The sequence below is a fragment of the Thalassophryne amazonica genome, chromosome 8 (genome assembly GCF_902500255.1).
Source record: "Thalassophryne amazonica chromosome 8, fThaAma1.1, whole genome shotgun sequence".
NCBI classification, from domain to species: Eukaryota; Metazoa; Chordata; class Actinopteri; order Batrachoidiformes; family Batrachoididae; genus Thalassophryne; species Thalassophryne amazonica.
In genome coordinates this window covers 87,399,764-87,420,287 of record NC_047110.1, presented here as the reverse complement: position 1 = coordinate 87,420,287, position 20,524 = coordinate 87,399,764, and the positions used below count along the sequence as shown (strand labels likewise).

Genomic DNA, 20,524 nt, shown 5'->3' with positions numbered 1-20,524 from the left:
GCAAAAATGTGGCGACATGTGAACCTGAAGGCCAAAACAGGAAGTGACACTACACAGAGGGAATGAAGTCAAAGCAAACACACCAAAGCCAGTCTAACACAGGAGAGAGAGAGAGAGAGAGAGAGAAAAAAACAGCACAGAGAAAAATAATAACAAGACACATAGAAAAATATCCAAAACAGAATAATGTAGAGATCACAACTAAATGCCAAAATGTGTCTATGACAGTATTGAACAGAACAGGAGCACAAGGACACATTCCTGATGAATGCCAGAATTCACTGAGAAGAAGTCAGATACTCTGCCGCCAACTCAGCACAGCACTCACGGTATCAGTGTATATGTTGTGCTCTGGGAAAATCAACACAGGCTGCAAAGAAACAGTGCCAATATTCACACTTGTGTTCACTCACAAACTTAGATGTGGTTAATGGTTGACTTGTGAAGCCAGACTGTTCCGGTTGCTGAGTACCAAGTAAATCAGACTGAATCCTGGAATAATCCCTGCAATTGCCTTTCATAGACAAAGGTACTTGGCAGTACCAGTAACGTTTAAAGAAACTCAAGGTCCCAGTCTTTAGGGCCCTGGTGCTTCCTGTGTTACTGCATGGCTTTGAAATTTGGTCGTTAATCTGTGAGCTAAGGTGATGACTAGATGTCTTTGTACTGCATCTCTTTAAAGCAGGTACTGCTGGAATGACTTTGTTTCAAATGAATGGCTACTTAGGGAGACTAAGATGAGGAGCATCACTTGCACTGTGAGTGAGCATCGGCTATAACATTTTGGCCATGTGGTGCATTTTTCTGGGCATGATCCAGCATGAAGGTGCCGCACTGCTGAGGACCCCAGCAGGTGGACAAGTTCAAGGAGACACCTTTCACCTGACTGTGGCAGATAGATAGTCATTTTCAAGAGATAGGGGGTGGGCCAGTTGTCTACCTGAGTTGTTGCCATCCAGGACCCAAGGCAGTTCCTTGGTGTGGTAGATCTGGCAACACACTGTAGCAGCATATACTCAGACCTGACTGTGACTTCTTTCTATCATTTGCCCAACATACGAGCAAGCTGCCAAGTTTGATCAAAATCGGATTGGGCATCCTTAAGATATTTTGCTAACATTCTTACGGCACAGTTTGTGCTTCCGGTCTCATTGCAAACTAAAACTGTCAGACAAATAAGTTATTTTTAAATTAAATTGTAATGGATTAGTCATAATTAAAAAATGACATGGTGGAGTCATGTATGACAAAAATGTATTTAATAACAGTTCTTGACTGTGTGTAGTTGGTTTCCTTTCACCATTAGGTTTATTACTCTGGCATCTACTCACAGAATGCTGTTCGGCCATTGTTGAGAATACAATGAGCACTTCTGTTTCACTTCATAATTAACATGATTTAGCAAGACGGGTGTGAACGGGACATTCTGACATTTTTGTAGGAGCCGTGTGAAGTGACTCCAGTCAGACGTACCAGATGAGATCAAGGCAGCCGGTCAGAGTCCAGCATCTCATTCATGCCAATTCATATCTGCCAAGAACGGCAGGTATGTCATTTTTCAAACCCGCCAAGAATGTAGCATTCACTTTGCACTCTGCATAGCTGAACCACAGCTTATACAGTAAACCTGAGAGTCTTTCCATACAGCTGTAATCTAAGGTAATGCCATCTGTGCAGCTGATAAGTGTAAGGTCGACATAAAACAATTGCTTTAAATCAGGAAATTCTGTTCAGCATTATGCAAAGCTGTGAATTTACACATTCATATTCCTTTATACACTACTATTTCACTCATTTCTATCTGATTGTAAGCTTAAAAAGTAAGCTAAACATTTACACATATTTAAACCAGAGTGGCTTTTAAAAGTTTCTTTTCTTGTGCGTTCAGCTTACTCATGCAGTCTGTGAACTTGGAAGTCAAAGGTTGCAATTCAGGTTAAACACGGCACACCCAGTTCCCTGCTCATTCACTGATTCATTCATAAATCTAGACAAAGGCGCGATGCCTCGTCGCCTGGCTGGGATTTCTTTCCCACACGTACCTCACAGGTGATAAGGCGATTAAACAAATAAGATTATCTGAACTATGAGTGGCTCCTGTTTGCAGTAATTCACATTTAAGCGCACATGATTAAACAAATGAACAAAATGTGCCTACTTCAGGTGGATTGTGAATAACTTTGTTCCCACACTGACCTCTGAGGTTCTGTTCAGTCACCTAATTTGATGCTAGCTAATGCTAGCTAGGTAACATGTTAGCTTCAGTGAGCTAACATTAGAAAGCAAACATTAGAAACTAGCTAATGTTAGCTTTTACTCAGACAATTGGCAATCTAATTCAGAACTAATCCTAATTCCAGACCTCCGAAGGAAAGAAAATAAAGTGTATTAAGATACATTTACCTACGACAGTATGCTTTAACTTTCACCTCACACTTGACCAAAGCTACAGTGTGCACGATTTAGTGTCATCTAGTGGTGAGGCTGCAAATTGGATTATCCCATCGCCAGTCACGATGTTGTTTTCCTTCAAGTTCTTATTTCTTTGGTGACAAGGATTCATGCTCCCTTGCCGTCTCTTATTCGCCCTATTGATGTTTCAAATCCCGCAAAACTTCAGAGAGGTCGCCGTGCTGCGAGATCTCAGTAACATTGAGAACTGCATTGAGACATTCTGATCAGGCTGCACTTTAACCGCTGCACACGGACAGCGCCATTAACATCGCAACATAAAACTATTTTTATATTGTGCCTAAAACTCTTATGAATATATTCTCTGGGTTGTTAGACGTTATTGCGTTTATGTAAACGTGAGAATCACAGGCTGTCTCTCCATTATTTTCAGAGGGAGCTGCTGTGAGCTACACTCGCTTCCTGATCATGTCATTCTGGGGAAAAGTGAAGTTTGCTCTTTAACGTCTTGATGATTGTTCTTTACAACACTGTTAGTCCTCTTTGTTCCAGACTAATATATATAATATGTCTGAAATTCGGTTTGCGTTTATTAAATTCCACGCAGATTAAACATAGCAGACACGGATTATTCCTTATAATTGCTTTAGCAAGTTTTCAGGGTATCATACATGTAGTTTCTTATTAACGTGACGAAAAGCATAAAAAAATTACATTTTTGTAGTATAATATTCATTTACAATTGTCATGTGGATTCTCTGTGTTGTTTGACTGCAGCGACTCTCTGGCATGCAATGGATTATGGGATACCTCAATAGGGCGAATGATAAGCAATACATATTCGGGGTCTGCAAGAACATTATGCTAATCTTTTACAGAGCTACAATTGAGTCCATTTTTCGCTATGGTATCACCAGCTGGTCTGGGAACCTTCCAGTCAAATTGAAAGCACAGATCCATGCCCTTATAAAGATTGCAGGTAAGATCATGGGCCACACTCCTCCCAGTTTTCAAGAACTCTCTGACAGAGCAACCATTACACAAGTAAAAAACATCTTAATGGACAGCTCACATGTTCTGCACTCAGAGTACACCTTGCTAAACTTGGGTAAGAGATATTGTGTTCCTTTGTGCAAATGTAATCGGTACAAACACTCATTTGTTCCGTTGTCTATTAAGCTTATTAATGAACAAGCTTAAATTGTACTTATGTCTTAGGACACATTTTGCACATTTTTCAGTTGTATGGCGAGTGATAAATGGCTGTGTGGTTTTAGTAGTATATAGTGGGTTGATTATAGCGATTTTTAAGGTTATTTTTGGTTATTTGTTATTTTATTGATGGTGATATTTATTTTTGTGGCTTTTACTGTGTAAAGGCTGGTCCTGTTTTTAATTGTCTGTGCAGGTGAGCCCCCTCATGCACCAAACTAAATTTCTCCGAAAGGAGACGATTAATAAAGAACTTTGATATATGATCCTTTATATAACGGCTGAGTGGATCCTTGTCATTTGATTGGTGCTTTGCATGTCACGTGACATGGATTATTTGTCTCATTTGTGTTGCGTTGCATTTAGCGTGCAAATATGGTTCCATACGTTTTGTACCATTGCACACTGCAAACCACACCCATGCACACAATAGTGGGGGCAGCGTTTTGCGAAACATGGCAGACTTTATTTTGCTGACGGACAAAGATTTGATCGAGCTAATTGACAGTGCTAATTCTTCTCACACACACACACAAAACATCCACTACACAGTAAGCCGTCTGGAGGCATGAAGATCTGTTGCTGAACTGAGAAAGGACACAAAGTCTCTCTTTTTTTTTTTTTTTTGTAATTATCACGGACTACATCTGTTTTTCCAAGTTGACTGAGAACCCTTTTGGACTCCTAATTAAAGTTTGTGTTAGATTGTTGATGTCAAAGCACCAGTTACGGACACCAAAATGTAAGTCCCTTTTCTGTTGTTTATAAATTAATATAAAATCAAATGACAAGAATTAGTTTAGCCATTATATATGTATATAACAAATAATGAATGTTTTTACATTCTTTCAGTGGAATGAATATTTAATTTGGTGAAAGTAGATGTGACTGGAGAACTGAATTTTAATTTATTTATTTAATTTATTTAATTTATATAGCGCCAAATCACAAAAAGTTGCCTCAAGGTGCTTCACACAAGTAAGGTCTAACCTTACCAACCCCCAGAGCAAGCACACAGGTGACAGTGGTAAGAAAAGACTCCCTCTGATGATTTGAGGAAGAAACCTCAAGCAGACCAGACTCAAAGGGGCGGGCCATGCTACCGACACAATTGACAAAACAATTTGCAAAACAAATATACAGGAAATTTTGCCGGTGCACAGGACGGGAGGGTTGCAGAAGAAGACACTGAAGCATGCATTGGCAGTTACTGCGAGAGGAGCGGTGACAGCTGTGTTAAAGAAGATGTGCTCACTCAGCTGATGGAAGCTGTAGCAGAGACTGGGGTGTTGCTGAATGCTGTGAAAGTGACAGCAGCAGTGATCAGGAAGCTAAGCGTTTTTAACTGATGATGTGGATGCTGATGAAAGCTGTGCGGAGCAGATACCATGTTATCGAACTGAGGTGCTGATGGGTGTTGGCCCTGGTAAGAGTGATGTGGGATGTCCGGCTTGGAAGGGTGGTGCTTGTTTGTCTGGAGCGCATGCAGGTGATCGCTGTTCAGATGGTGGGTGCCATTGATGACTAATACGCCGCCATGGGCAGCAGTGACATCTTGGGAGCTGTTAAAAGTTGCAGCGATGAGTGAGGGATCAAAGACGGCAAAGGAGAATGAGATGTTTGCACAAAGGGAAACTCTGGGGAGACGACAAGTAGGACGGCCAACCTTTCATTGAGGGCTTGCTGCTGGATGCACATTTGCTGCATCTGCAAGTCCCAATCCATACGCTGTGGCCCAGAGTGCTCCTGCCCAGACTGAAGGTCCACCCACAACACACAGAGAACAACACAAAATAACACAGAGAACGAATTAAACACCAAAACGTGACTCATGACATTAACAAATGGCATGGTCCACTTTAGGAGTGTCTTAAATTGAATTAGAAGATTCTTCCAGATATGAATGTGGTAAATGTTTACATTATACAGGTAAGAAGAACACATAAATATTTTGAAGTCTTGAATCAAGAAGATCAAGTCTTGATTGGGGGTCTGTAGGGGGTGCGCCCCCCCCCCCACACACACACTGAAACACTCCTTGTGATTCATACTTTTATTTCCAATGCAGTTTGCATGTTTTCCTCCCAAAGTCCAGAGACATGCCTGTCAGTTTAATTGGACACCCCCAGAGCATGCTGGGACAGAATCCAACCTCCAGCAAAGAAAATGAATACACTGATTGTGTTGTGGCCCACAGCTGATGCCCGTATGAAACAATCCTAACAACACAAACCGAGGCGTTGATGAGGGCGTTGGAGGAACCTTGAGATGATGGAAAAGCTGCATTGTGCTTGTCACATACCCACGTAGCAGAATTAGTCACACCCATGTTTGGTCTCACACTGCTGAAGGAGACTGAGCACAGTTCTCACCAAGGACTCCACCCTCTGCAAACACAGTTTCCCATGAGTCTCCTGAAATATGTAGTAAGACGTGTATATGCAGCAGCTGTTTAAAGGATGAGTTCACTTCTTTTTTTTTTTTTTAACAACCCTCGCCATATTAAAATTAGTTAGCATTCAAGACTCTGAGGACGCGTGTTTGATGATTGTTTCTTTTACAAGAAATCTTGTGTTGAAAATTATTTTTCAGAAGGAAAAAAATAAGCATGAATGGGGTGTTACAAAAGTCTGCCTTATAATCAAATAGTAACAAAACAATGCTCATGGTCTACTTTGTAATCTCTGGTACATCAGACGACCAGTTAAAGGTATGTTTTCCTTATACGAGATCTATTAGAAAAGAAACCGACCGTTTTATTTTTTAAAAAAACTATATGGATTTGATTCATATGTTTTTACGTCAGCCAAGCTTGAACCTTCGTGCGCATGCGTGAGTTTTTCCACGCCTGTCGGTGACATCATTCGCCTGTGAGCACGCCTTGTGGGAGGAGTGGTCCAGCCCCCTCATCGGATTTTCGTTGTCTGAGAAGTTGCTGAGAGACTGGCGCTGTGCTTCATCAAAATTTTTTCCAAAACTGTGAGGCACATCCGAGTGGACACCATTCGACAAATTAAGCTGGTTTTTGGTGTAAATTTTAACGGCTGATGAGAGATTTTGGATTGTTTCTATCGCTGTAAGGACTTCCCACGGAGCGGGACGTCGCGCAGCGCTCCGAGGCAACGTCGTCATCCTGTTTCAAGCTGAAAACCTCCAAATTTAAGCCTCTGTTGACCCAGGACGTCGTGAGAGAACAGAGAACTTTCACAAGAGGTCGGAATCAGCAGTTTATCCGGACATTCCACTGTTAAAGGAGATTTTTTTTAATGAAAGACGTGTGGACGGATCGGCGCGTCGGCTCGCAGCTGGCGCAGCGTGCCCACCACAGGAAAAACACCTCCGTGTTGATAACCATTTGTAAAATCCAGGCGGCTTTTGGTGGCTTTCTGTTGAGTGAGTATCTGAGAAATTGTTTAACAGCAGGGCATGTTCCAACTTGTCCTTAAGGCTTCCAATGGAGGTGTTTTTCCTGTGGCGGGCGCGCTGCGCCGGCTGCGAGCCGACGCGCCAATCCGTCCGCACGTCTTTCATTAAAAAAATCTCCTTTAACAGTGGAATGTCCGGATAAACTGCTGATTCCGACCTCTTCTGAAAGTTCTCTGTTCTCTCACAACTTCCTGGGTCAACAGAGGCTTAAATTAGGAGGTTTTCAGCTTGAAACAGGATGACGACGTCGCCTCAGAGCGCTGCGCGACGTCCCGCTCCGTGGGAAGTCCTTACAGCGATAGAAACAATCCAAAATCTCTCATCAGCCGTTAAAATTTTCCCCCGAAAACCAGCTTAATTTGTCGAATGGTGTCCACTCGGATGTGCCTCACAGTTTTGGAAAAAATTCTGATGAAGCACAGCACCAGTCTCTCAGCAACTTCTCAGATAAAGGAATTCCAACGAGGGGGCTGGACCACTCCTCCCACAAGGCGTGCTCACAGGCGAATGACGTCACCGACAGGCGTGAAAAAACTCTCGCATGCCCACGAGGGTTCAAGCTTGGCTGATGTAATCACACGTGATTCAAATCCATATGGTTTTTTAAAAAAATAATAAGGTCGGATACTTTTATAATAGACCTCGTATACCAGATTTACCCTACAATTTATATTTCTTCATGACTTGAAAAATTCTTGAAAGGGTAGTTGTAAAACAGCTAACTGATCATCTGCAGAGGAATGGTCTATTTGAAGAGTTTCAGTCAGGTTTTAGAATTCATCATAGTACAGAAACAGCATTAGTGAAGGTTACAAATGATCTTCTTATGGCCTCAGACAGTGGACTCATCTCTGTGCTTGTTCTGTTAGGCTTCAGTGCTGCTTTTGATACTGTTGACCATAAAATTTTATTACAGAGATTAGAGCATGCCATAGGTATTAAAGGCACTGCGCTGCGGTGGTTTGAATCATATTTATCTAATAGATTACAATTTGTTAATGTAAATGGGGAATCTTCTTCACAGACTAAGGTTAATTATGGAGTTCCACAAGGTTCTGTGCTAGGACCAATTTTATTCACTTTATACATGTTTCCCTTAGGCAGTATTATTAGACGGCATTGCTTCAATTTTCATTGTTACGCAGATGATACCCAGCTTTATCTATCCATGAAGCCAGAGGACACACACCAATTAGCTAAACTGCAGGATTGTCTTACAGACATAAAGACATGGATGACCTCTAATTTCCTGCTTTCAAACTCAGATAAAACTGAAGTTATTGTACTTGGCCCCACAAATCTTAGAAACATGGTGTGTAACCAGATCCTTACTCTGGATGGCATTACCCTGACCTCTAGTAATACTGTGAGAAATCTTGGAGTCATTTTTGATCAGGATATGTCATTCAATGCGCATATTAAACAAATATGTAGGACTGCTTTTTTGCATTTGCGCAATATCTCTAAAATTAGAAAGGTCTTGTCTCAGAGTGATGCTGAAAAACTAATTCATGCATTTATTTCCTCTAGGCTGGACTATTGTAATTCATTATTATCAGGTTGTCCTAAAAGTTCCCTAAAAAGCCTTCAGTTAATTCAAAATGCTGCAGCTAGAGTACTAACAGGGACTAGAAGGAGAGAGCATATCTCACCCATATTGGCCTCTCTTCATTGGCTTCCTGTTAATTCTAGAATAGAATTTAAAATTCTTCTTCTTACTTATAAGGTTTTGAATAATCAGGTCCCATCTTATCTTAGGGACCTCATAGTACCATATCACCCCAATAGAGCGCTTCGGTCATGAGATTTGGCTCATGACCAAAAGAACGAGATCGTGAGTACAAGCGGCCGAGATGAGTTTCCTCCGCAGGGTGGCTGGGCACTCCCTTAGAGATAGGGTGAGGAGCTCGGTCACTCGGGAGGAGCTCGGAGCTGAGCCGCTGCTCCTCCACATCGAAAGGAGTCAGTTAATCAATAGAGCGCTTCGCTCTCAGACTGCAGGCTTACTTGTAGTTCCTAGGGTTTGTAAGAGTAGAATGGGAGGCAGAGCCTTCAGCTTTCAGTCTCCTCTCCTGTGGAACCAGCTCCCAATTCAGATCAGGGAGACAGACACCCTCTCTACTTTTAAGATTAGGCTTAAAACTTTCCTTTTTGCTAAAGCTTATAGTTAGGGCTGGATCAGGTGACCCTGAACCATCCCTTAGTTATGCTGCTATAGACTTAGACTGCTGGGGGGTTCCCATGATGCACTGAGTGTTTCTTTCTCTTTTTGCTCTGTATGCACCACTCTGCATTTAATCATTAGTGATTGATCTCTGCTCCCCTCCACAGCATGTCTTTTTCCTGGTTCTCTCCCTCAGCCCCAACCAGTCCCAGCAGAAGACTGCCCCTCCCTGAGCTTGGTTCTGCTGGAGGTTTCTTCCTGTTAAAAGGGAGTTTTTCCTTCCCACTGTCGCCAAGTGCTTGCTCATAGGGGGTCGTTTTGACCCTTGGGGTTTTTCCGTAATTATTGTATGGCCTTGCCTTACAATATAAAGCGCCTTGGGGCAACTGTTTGTTGTGATTTGGCGCTATATAAATAAAATTGATTTGATGACTGATGTTACTCAAGTCCAAGTCATGTTCAGAGACTTGGAAATGTTCATGTATCCATCCCCCCGACTTGTCTAAAGAAAACTGGCTGTAAAAGTGATAATTAGTAATAATAACAGTCCTTGTTCAGTTTGTCCAGTTATATGGCTTTTGAAAATGGAGGGACTATGTATAGAAATGACTGTAATTCCTCAATGGTTAATGAGATATTTTTGTTAAACCCTTAAAACTGACAGTTTGCACTACAAGCTCATCTTGATTGTGTTATTTCATCTTCAGTGTGGTGGTGTACATAGACAAAATCCCCCAAATTGTGCTGCTGTCCATCAACGTACTGTTGGAGTAGGTTTGTTTTTTGGTCATAATACGAGTCGACCCACTCAGTGTCCTTCAGATCGGTGTTTACCTGAGCTGGCTCAAAGCAACAACAAATATTTCTGCTTGACACACCAGATGATGCACAATTGATTTATCTTTAAGAAATACCTGACAATGTGCACGCTGTTAAGTGCTGCGTGTGTGTTTTATATGTGTCTGTTGCGTCTCAAAGGCAGCAGTAACATTATTAGATGGAAGAGCTAATGGGTTCTTTATGTTGGTGCCAGCTGAGTCCTTTCTGTGCATAAAGCGCCGCTCTATTCCCTTCTCTCTCTGGAACTCAGTTTGAATCACATCACTTCCGACTGGGGGTGTCAAAAAGACCCCACACAGACAGACAGACACACATTAACCACAGCCGAAAGCACCTTGGGGCGAAGAATGGGACGGTGGTTGCAGCTGCAGCTGGGAGGAAGGTCAGAACACTTCACACTTCTCCTGGAACACGATGAGACGATGCAGCGTCCTGAATGCTTTCCTCTGTCTTCCAGCTCTGGACAACAAACAGATCACTGATTTCTTCAAAGCCACACAATGTTCTACATTTTGTTCTTTCGACAGGAAGGAATGAGTCGGCAACTGAAATCACTTTGTGTCTCAACATATCAGCTCTTCCTTTCCTCGGGTCAGCTTGTCTGCATAAACAGAGTGTAGCTTCACGTCGCAGAAACATGAGGTCACATTCCTCTGTTTTTTTACTCATGTTGAAATAAATACATTTCTTTGCACCCTGATCCATGTTTGGGGTTGAAGGGGTACATGTGCCCCACGGTTGAGTCCTTTATGGGTTCAGTGCCCACGCTGTGGCATCTATAGTCGTGCAGATTATAACCACTGAGTTGTGACGTTTGACTTTGTAACTAACATGCATTTAACTAAATGTTAATAAAAATGTTGCCGTTTGCTATAATTGTATAGAATACTTCTGGTAAAATATTCAAATTAACACTTCAGTTTTTCCATATTTATTCATATTGGCAAAAAATTTGACACGTAAGTTGCAACTTCATAGAATTTTTTACCAACAAGTTGGTTTACCAATTTCGTATGGTGAACTAAATATAGCTAATACATAAATTATATGCAGCAAATGCATATGAATGTAATTATGTAACTGTGTACACATTTATACACACCCTGAGTATTTATCCGGTCATTTAGAGAGTATTAATTTAAATAATGAGCTAAAGTTATATATTTGCCAAAATATTTTGCTAAATGTTTAACACTTTTCTTTGCAAAAGATTTACGCTCACAAAAAATGATATGGTGTAAATATGTAATCTAGCGAAGTCAACCAGTCCCACAAAATGTGGCTGTTTTACAGTAGTATTCAGAATAATAGTAGTGCTATGTGACTAAAAAGATTAATCCAGGTTTTGAGTATATTTCTTATTGTTACATGGGAAACAAGGTACCAGTAGATTCTCACAAATCCAACAAGACCAAGCATTCATGATATGCACACTCTTAAGGCTATGAAATTGGGCTATTAGTAAAAAAAAAAGTCGGTTTTGTGGAACAAACAGGTGTGAATCAGGTGTCCCATATGTAAGGATGAAGCCAGCACCCGTTGAACATGCTTTTCTCTTTGAAAGCCTGAGGAAAATGGGACGTTCAAGACATTGTTCAGAACAGCGTAGTTTGATTAAAAAGTTGATTGGAGAGGGGAAAACCTATACACAGGTGCAAAAAATTATAGGCTGTTCATCTCCAATGATCTCCACTGCTTTAAATTGGACAAAAAACCAGAGATGCGTGGAAGAAAATGGAAAACAACCATCAAAATGGATAGAAGAATAACCAGAATGGCAATGGCTCACCCATTGATCAGCTCCAGGACGATCAAAGACAGTCTGGAGTTACCTGTAAGTGCTGTGACAGTTAGAAGACGCCTGTGTGAAGCTAATTTATTTGCAAGAATCCCCCGCAAAGTCCCTCTGTTAAATAAAAGACGTGCAGAAGAGGTTACAATTTGCCAAAGAACACATCAACTGACCTAAAGAGAAATGGAGGAATATTTTGTGGACTGATGAGACTCTGAATTCAAGCCACAGTTCACAGTGAAGACAGTGAAGCATGGTGGTGTAAGCATCATGATATGGGCATGTTTCTCCTACTATGGTGTTGGGCCTATATATCGCATACCAGGTATCATGGATCAGTTTGGATATGTCAAAAATACTTGAAGAGGTCGTGTTGCCTTATGCTGAAGAGGACATGCCCTTGAAATGGGTGTTTCAACAGGACAATGACCCCAAGCACACTAGTAAATGAGAAAAATCTTGGTTCCAAACCAACAAAATTAATGCCTTGCAGATGTGAAGAAATCATGATAAACTGTGGTTATACAACTAAATACTAGTTTAATGATTCACAGGATTGCTAAAAAAGCAATTTGAACATAATAGTTTTGAGTTTGTAGCGTCAACAGCAGATGCTACTATTATTGTGAACACCCCCTTTTCTACTTTTTTTTTTACTAATAGCCCAATTTCATAGCCTTAAGAGTGTGCATATCACGAATGCTTGGTCTTGTTGGATTTGTGAGAATCTACTGGTACCTTGTTTCCCATGTAACAATAAGAAATATACTCAAAACCTGGATTAATCTTTTTAGTCACATAGCACTACTATTATTCTGAACACTACTGTACATATTTGCCAAAATATTTTGCTAAATATTTAACACTTTGCAAAAGATTTATGCTCACAAAAAAATTATATGGTGTAAATACGTAATCTAGTGAAGTCAACCAGCCCCACAAAAGGTGGCTGTTTTACATGCGATACATAATGTGCAATTCATTATAAAAACTTGTCACAAGCCGCTGTGATAGACTGGTGTCCTGTCCAGAGTGTAATCCATCTCACACCCTGTGACTGCTGGTATTGGTTCTAGCTTCGCCCCTGGAACCTTGAATGAACTGGTTACAGTTTGGCTTTTAAATTCAAACATCCCCATTTTTTGGTTGTCACATTATGTAAATATATTGCATTTTTTAGTATGTGTACAGTAGCATGCAAATGTTTTGGAACTCCAAATATATTGGTATCTTTACACATTTATCTTTTGAAGACAACCTGCCAACCAAAACAAAAATGCCGCTCAGGCCTCCCTGTTTTGAATGTTTAAATTATGCCTTTTGTTTAAAAACAAATCTCTATATGAGCAGTAAATCCTGTACAGGCCTTGATGCCCATCAGGCCAGTGGCATGAAGCAAATGAATATCTGTAACTCCCTCTGGATCAGACACCAGTCCATCACCGCTTACTCCTCCAGCCGAGCTTGCTACCCATCTACTATAGCCAAGTGGACACGGTCTCATATCTGGTTGCGTGCGCTGATGCTAAGTGTCATTGTGGAATGTGCCTGGGTCCTGGTTGGCAACTACTCAGGCATACCACCAGTATGTCCTCACCTACCAAAGTAACAATCTCTGTCACAACCTGGCAATAAATTTGCGTCACCTTGTGTACAAGCCTGATGAGGTTAAAACTGACATATTGTGTGAGCTCAACTTCTTCCTCCACTCGTTACTTTAGTATTAAAAGAATCTGACAGCTGATGTCACTGCGCCGTCGACTCAGAACACTCATGAGCCCTCAGATACAACTGGGCTCCTTGTTGCAGTGACACGACTGTCAAACTCCTACACAGCAGCTTTCTGATGAATAGAGTCTTGTTCATTAGGGTATAGGGTCAAATCCCCAAGTTACAGTCCAAGTGCAGAAATTGGTGTGTGGCTTGCTCACTGTGCATGCCTGAGCTACAAGTGACTGCTACCTGCAGACTGTCCATGCGCCAAAATCACTCCTAAAAGTTACTGTTAAAACAAACAAAAAAAACCATTGACCTGAGGTTTTCTTCTCACCCAACAATCACACAGTCACCTTTCATGGAAACAGTCACATGTTACTGAACAGGATACCAGAATAAATCAGCCATCTGTCAACACTTAACACAAAAACTGCTAAGTTCAGTAACTCGAGTGCACAGCCATCAACTCCCACAATGCATTACAAGGGTCTCTCGAGATGGTTGCATGCTTTTTCTATCTGCAAGACAGAATTCCAGACATTCTGACTGCCTTGCCTGATGCTGGGCCAAGCAGCAGGCGAATTCCACCAGTCTGAACTTGACCCCAAGATCAGTTACCATGCTATGTGAGAAGCTGAAGTTCTTCTGTTTGCTTCGTGTTTTCGAATTTGTAAATCACAAGACGACCACTTGTAAAGTCGTCAACTATACTCCATTCACAGTGAAAGTAAGATCTCACAGCTCGGGCTGCAAATAAGGACTATTTCGGTAATCAAACTGACTATTTCCCAGTTTAATCTGATTTTCAGATGTACATCTGCATGCCTTGCACAGCCCCATTCCATTGTATTTGACAGTGAACATTTTTGCCCATTTGTCTATTTGACTCCTTCACTTTTACTTCCCATGTATTTTTTCCTTTACTTTTTATTGTTGTTTATGCACCAGTGACACCAGATTAAGTTCCTTGTATGAGAGAACGTACTTGGCAATAAATCTGATTTGATTCCGATTGTTCTTCCATTACACGGCTGCTCAAACTTCACTTGCCCATCGACAAATGTGGTCACATCTGGAGCCTCCGGATACTTTGGTTTCCAGGTGAGGCACAGAATGTGTTTAAATACCCTCATAACCAGAAATTACATTCAAATCATGTGATAAAAAGTTGTTTTTACAAATTTTAAGTACTCCCAAAATTTAAAAAGGCATCCATTTGAAGGGGGAGATAAAGAAATTCCTGCACACAGCTTTGCTTCCTCCTGACAGTTACATTTTATAGAGATGCAACTAATGATTACTTTCACACATAGAGAAACTGGTTTCTTTACATTAAAATTCCTGAAAATATGCTCTTAAAAAACAGTTTAGACTAGTCTCTAAATGACAAATGAAATAAAAACTAAAGTCAACACAATGGCATGTATACCTTTAAATATCACAACTAAATCACTTTTAGCCAGTTCTCTTTGAAATCTGAATGTCTTGGACATGGCACTATGTGGTAAATAGACTGGCCTGCCTTCAGTCCAGACCTGTCGCCCAGTGAAAATATGTGGCACATTATGAAGCGCAAAATACGACAGACTCCAGACTGTTTAACAACTGAAGTCGTAAATCAAGCAAGAATGGGAAAGAATTCCACCTACAAAGCTTCAACAATTAGTGTCCTCAGTTCCCAAACACTTATTGAGTGTTAGAAGGAAAGGTGATGTAACACAGTGGTAAACATACCACTGTCCCAGGCATCCATTTCAAAATGAGCAAATATTTGCACAAAAACAATAAAGTTTCAGTTTGAACATTAAATATCTTGTCTTTGAAGAGGATTTGCAAATCATTGTATTCTGTTGTTTACATTTTACACAACATCCCAACTTCACTGGAATTGGGGTTGTAAATGAAATCCAAAATGGATTCAGTGACTTGGAAATGTTCATGTCTACATCCAGACTTGTCCAAAGAAAAATTGCTGTATAAGGACTGATTTAGTAGTTATACACTCGAGGTACTTATGTACACATTTATATTTTTATTTATTCTCTATACTGTGACCAACTACTTTATTCTTTATTCTCTTTTTTGTTGTTGTTAAATGAGTTTCTACCAATGCAGTGCAGACACCAAATCAGAGTACTGAACTGTTCTGTATTGAAGAGGTCCTAATCTCAAGGCTGGAACCACCACCAGATACACAAAAAGGACAAAACAGACTTCTCCATGTTGCACAACTTTAATAGAATATCTTAACTCTGTACAAATTGAAAAGAAATATTGCGCAAGTAACAAATTGTGAGTAAGAACCAGTTAAGGCCATTTCTAGCACACGGTCAAACAAAGTCAAAGACATCACCGTGGCTCAGAGATCTGTCCAACGAGATCTACAATTGTTCTTTTAAAAACAAAGGGTAGGTGTTATTTTGCCGTCATCCCAATCAATGACCAGTCATTAAGTAAAGGTGACCAACTGAAAAGCCAGAGCCCAAGGCGGTAAAAAATACATTGGCAGCCTTACACTCATTTTCCCACAGAAATACTGAGTCATTACACAATGCCTTAAGTTTTAATATACTGTGAAACAAGTTAAATATTTTATATTAGACTGTTATGGCAATTAGCAAACAACATTAAAAAATGTTTGTTTTGTGTGTGTTTGTGTGTCCCCATTTTGGCTTCCTGCTAAATGTCCCCCAACCACCATTTGATTCAAAAATTCTACCCCCCCCCCCCCCCCCCCCCAAAAAAAAAAATATATCACAGACACCAAAAGACACTTAAACTGATAAATAATAGAAGTGATATTTTTAGTCCACTGTAAAAGGTTGAGGGTAACACTGCTCAAATCTGCTGCCAAACTGTTGGTTTTGAAAATGAGAACGGATGCGATGCTGGCCCTTGGAAAATTCCACAGGCTGAAAATAAACTACAAGTTTCAACAGTCAATGCAGAGGGGACTTTCCATCCCAAATGTCTGAAATACATTAGTCCCATTCCTTCCTATAACAAGCTGAAAAAGCATACCCTGGGTGAGGAATAAATGGCAACGTAAGACAGTTGAGGTACAACTACAGCAGTACCAACGGACATGACCCTAGCATCACACGTGCATGCAAGTGCTTCAACAGAATCATGTAATACATTAACGAAAAATAAAACTAATGTGTGCTGTATAAACACAACGCAACAATATGTCTTTGCGAAATACTAAGCCAAAATAAGATTTGAACCAAGAATGTGGACCTCAAGCTCCCAACATTCACTTCACACAGATGCAGGACACCAGAATAAATAGTTCAATGACATGACAATGAACATTTAAAAACGATACATTGTAATGTTTCAAAAAAAAAAGAAAAAAAGTGGTGGCAGGGCTTCAGCAACCAAAGTGAAAGTGAAGTCAGCAGTTTTCTGGTAAATTGACATTTTGTTGGCATTAAAAAACCCTGAGTAACTGATTCATTTCATGACAACTGAAGTTTGGATCATTCCTAGCACAGATTTCCCCCACCATATGATGATATTCTGAGGTATTTGGCAGTAGTAACTCGCTCTGTCTTGCCAAACAAGAAAACGGTTCTGGTGTGATGTAATGATATTTTAGGGTTGTGTTAAATCAAGTCTGAATGAAGCCAAATATACAAGGTGAGATTGGCACAAGAAAGAAGAAAAATAAGTCATACACATAATAAAAATGCATTTTTTTTTGCATTCTATTGCATTTAGATGACATACATATATATATATATATATATATATATATATATATATATATATATATATATATATATATATATATATATATATATATATATATATATATATGCGCGGGGGGAAGCAGAGCCAATGTGAATTTGGATACTTGCTGATTGGCTAAGGATTTGACAAACAAGTTTCCACCAATTCCCCTCATCACCACGGTTACTGCTGCTTGCATTCGGCAGGCTGGATCTCTTGTTTCTGTGGAGAGCAGCAGAGACAAACACTTTACAAAAAAAAAAAAAAACCCTGAACACTCACCTAATGAAGCCACTGGACATCAACTACAAAACAGAAGGTGCTCATAAGAAAGCAAAGAAATAGGAGAAAACATTTTATAATCCGTTTGTAGAGAAAATGCAATGATGTTAGAAACCTGTGATGGGACATCAAGAGAAAAACAACGATAGGACAGGAGGAACACAGCTTCATCTATGCAAGACGTGAGTTGTGGCTTTTAAACTCCAGAGGTTTTAAGGATGTAATGAAAGAACGTTAGCCAGAGTAAACCAAAGCCAAAGGACAAGATAGTGTACAATATGTAAGGGATGCCAGCTTTATTTCTCCCTTACCTAGAAATGAGTTTAGCGAGAATGATTGATTATGCCTGAAATGGAAGGGAATCCAGGGTAAGTAGAGACAAGATGCACAAGAGTATTTGTAAAATTCAGAAATGATGCAGATACGACTGACAGGTTCCTCTTGACCACAACTAATTACAGTGTGAAGCTTACGAATTAGTACCAATCACAAAATTAACAGGAGAGCTGATGACTGATTTTTTTTTCCTTTTTTTGGGGGGGGGGGGGGTTACCCTCAATTTATAAGTCCATGATAACACTGTTGTAAGAGTTAACATATTGTTTCAAAGGCCAATTCATAGCCTGTACTTTTGAAGAGCATTTTATCGTGTAATCCCCCTAAAATTAATTTCTTTTCAAGATATTTATCTTTGCACAGAAATCTGATTTTCAGCATAAAGGTGCTTACTGAGCTATGATATATTGTTCTATGCCTTTATTACTTCACAGCAAAAATAGACGCCCTGACATTTTAATTGATTTCAAGCTTTCCTTTTCCTGATGTACCCCAACAATTATGAATTTCCAAATATACATCCATGAACAGCACCGATTCCTTTTATCCTTTTAATAAACAGGATACAGTTTTTCTTCTTTACTAGTTTGAGGCGTCCTGCGACTTAATCTGGTGCGATATATACGGAAGAAACAAAAGAAAAAAGTCACGATTCATAACCACAAGTTTTTTTTTACAGTTGAAATGAGAAACACCATTAAACTTACTTTTGTTGATTAACAATAAAAAAGGTAGAAACGGGGCTCGATTATGTTCAGCATGCCTTTAAAACATTTAAATTGTGTTGTACTTTCTCGTCACATATGATCGCCTGTACCGTGGCAAGAAGTAGTTTGTGCTTGTAACAAAAACAATTAGCTCTTAGCTTCTGATGGCTAAAGCAGTTTTTGTGTTGCAAATACATGATACACCGGTTTTGAAATGTTTCATTATGTGATGAATTCATCTCATATATGATTGTCTGTTTAGTGTCTGAAAGCAGCAGTTTACTCACATTTTGTAACCTTATAGTGACATTAATTAGCCCGTTAGCTGTGCTCCTTAACAGGCGTGTGGCTTATAAATGAATAATAGGTTGATTTAACCAATTTTGCTTCTTCTTGCATGAAGTAAAAATGTGATTTATACTGATGCGACATATATACATTGTTTTTTTTTGTTTTTTTAAGAGGCATTTTTGAACAAATGTGACATACGCCACAAAATACAGCACAGAGAAGAAATAAATTTATATTACATATTATAAAAAATTGCTGGATAAAAGTAGATATGTTGATGTAGATCATGTGAAGTGTTCATCCTGTTTATGTGAATTGGAATGCACCCCCCCCCCCCCAACAAGCCTAATCAAAGTAGGTATTTTTTGGTTCAGTTTCCTGCAAATAAACACATTTTGTCAAGACATTATTTTTGAGAAGGTTTACATGTCCAGAACTGACTGTTCATGTTCTTGGAGATAAAAAGCTGCAGTTTAAAATGAGGATGGATAACGTCTTGTGAGCTACATCCTGGAGTAGCGGTGAATGAGACCCACTTTCATGAGTGGAGTGAAATAAAACAAGTGAAGCCTGTCCAACACAATGAACAGAAGCTTTTCACAGTTTGGAGTAAATAATGAAGCTGAACACACTTGTAGTTGTTACCTGTCCCAGAGCAGCTTTTAGGCAGTGGGTGCCACATCACCCTTACACAAACTTACACTTGTAGACACTGAAGTTCGACTTGATTACTGTATATTTTGGACTAAAATATCTTTGATACTTTCAGTCTTTTGTGCAACTGATTACATATACAACCCTATTCTTTACAGTACTTACAAGAATATTACTGTAATAATAAGCCCACCCTCAGTACTATAGTTTAAAGACTATATATATATATATATATATATATATATATACCATTTTAATAAAAATGATTAACACTGCAGTGGTGTTCCTAGAGGAGGAGTACAAGTGCAGCTATTCGAGCTTCCTGATGAACAGTAACAGTATTCACATAGACAAGATCTGTCCAACCAATAGAAACCGAGGCATGTGTACTTTCAGTTTGGGGGGTATAAAGATTGTACACTGACCTTGGGGTGAGAGTCTCCCTCATCATCATTGTCCTCACTATCTTCATCTAGTTCCTGAAAGAGAGACAGATGTTGAAAATGAGCCGCATGTAAACATAAATGATTCAGTTTGCCTCGTGTATAATGCCCAGCTGCTGTGTGATCAGGTTATGTGGTGATAGAGAATGAAAAATGGGATAACGAACCTCTTCATCTTCCTCTTCCAAATCGTCGTCATCAAACTGTAACAAGCACAAATACAACAAAAACAGTGAGGAGGAACAAGAAAAAAAAAAAACCTCAACAGTAAAACCATGTTCTGCATGTAAGGCAGACGAATCCCTGTCGTTTTTTTTTTTTTTTTTGGGGGGGGGGGGGGGGGGGGGGGAGCTATCACCATAAATGTTAAGCACATTGTGCTACACAGAAGGCCTGTTTTGTGTGTGTGTGTATATATATATATATATATATATATATATATATATAAACATCTCAAAGCTTATCTACAGAACCTTTGCTATATTTAGAAGGAAAAAGCAAAAAAGAAAGAAAA

General features: G+C 39.8%; 1 protein-coding gene and 1 long non-coding RNA gene across 4 annotated transcripts in view; one reads left to right on the top strand and one right to left on the bottom strand.

Annotated features, from left to right (window-relative positions):
• The first annotated feature begins 440 nt into the window (after positions 1–440).
• Positions 441–17,224, top strand: LOC117516035. The gene is made up of 3 exons (XR_004562288.1): positions 441–454; positions 13,027–13,029; positions 16,960–17,224. It is a non-coding gene; the product is annotated as an uncharacterized LOC117516035 (long non-coding RNA).
• An 87-nt stretch (positions 17,225–17,311) lies between these two features.
• nap1l4a (nucleosome assembly protein 1-like 4a) overlaps positions 17,312–20,524 on the bottom strand; it is a 101,586-nt gene continuing 98,373 nt past the window's right edge. For 2 of the 3 annotated variants that reach the window (XM_034176888.1, XM_034176889.1), the window contains 3 exons: positions 20,178–20,213; positions 19,993–20,046; positions 17,387–17,519 (listed from right to left, as the gene is read on the bottom strand). In XM_034176888.1, the coding sequence (XP_034032779.1) occupies positions 17,481–17,519; positions 19,993–20,046; positions 20,178–20,213 (129 nt within the window). In that variant the 3' untranslated portion in view covers positions 17,387–17,480. Of the gene's footprint in view, positions 17,520–17,890; positions 17,926–19,992; positions 20,047–20,177; positions 20,214–20,524 lie in introns of all 3 variants that reach the window. The other variant, XM_034176890.1, reaches the window with a different exon arrangement.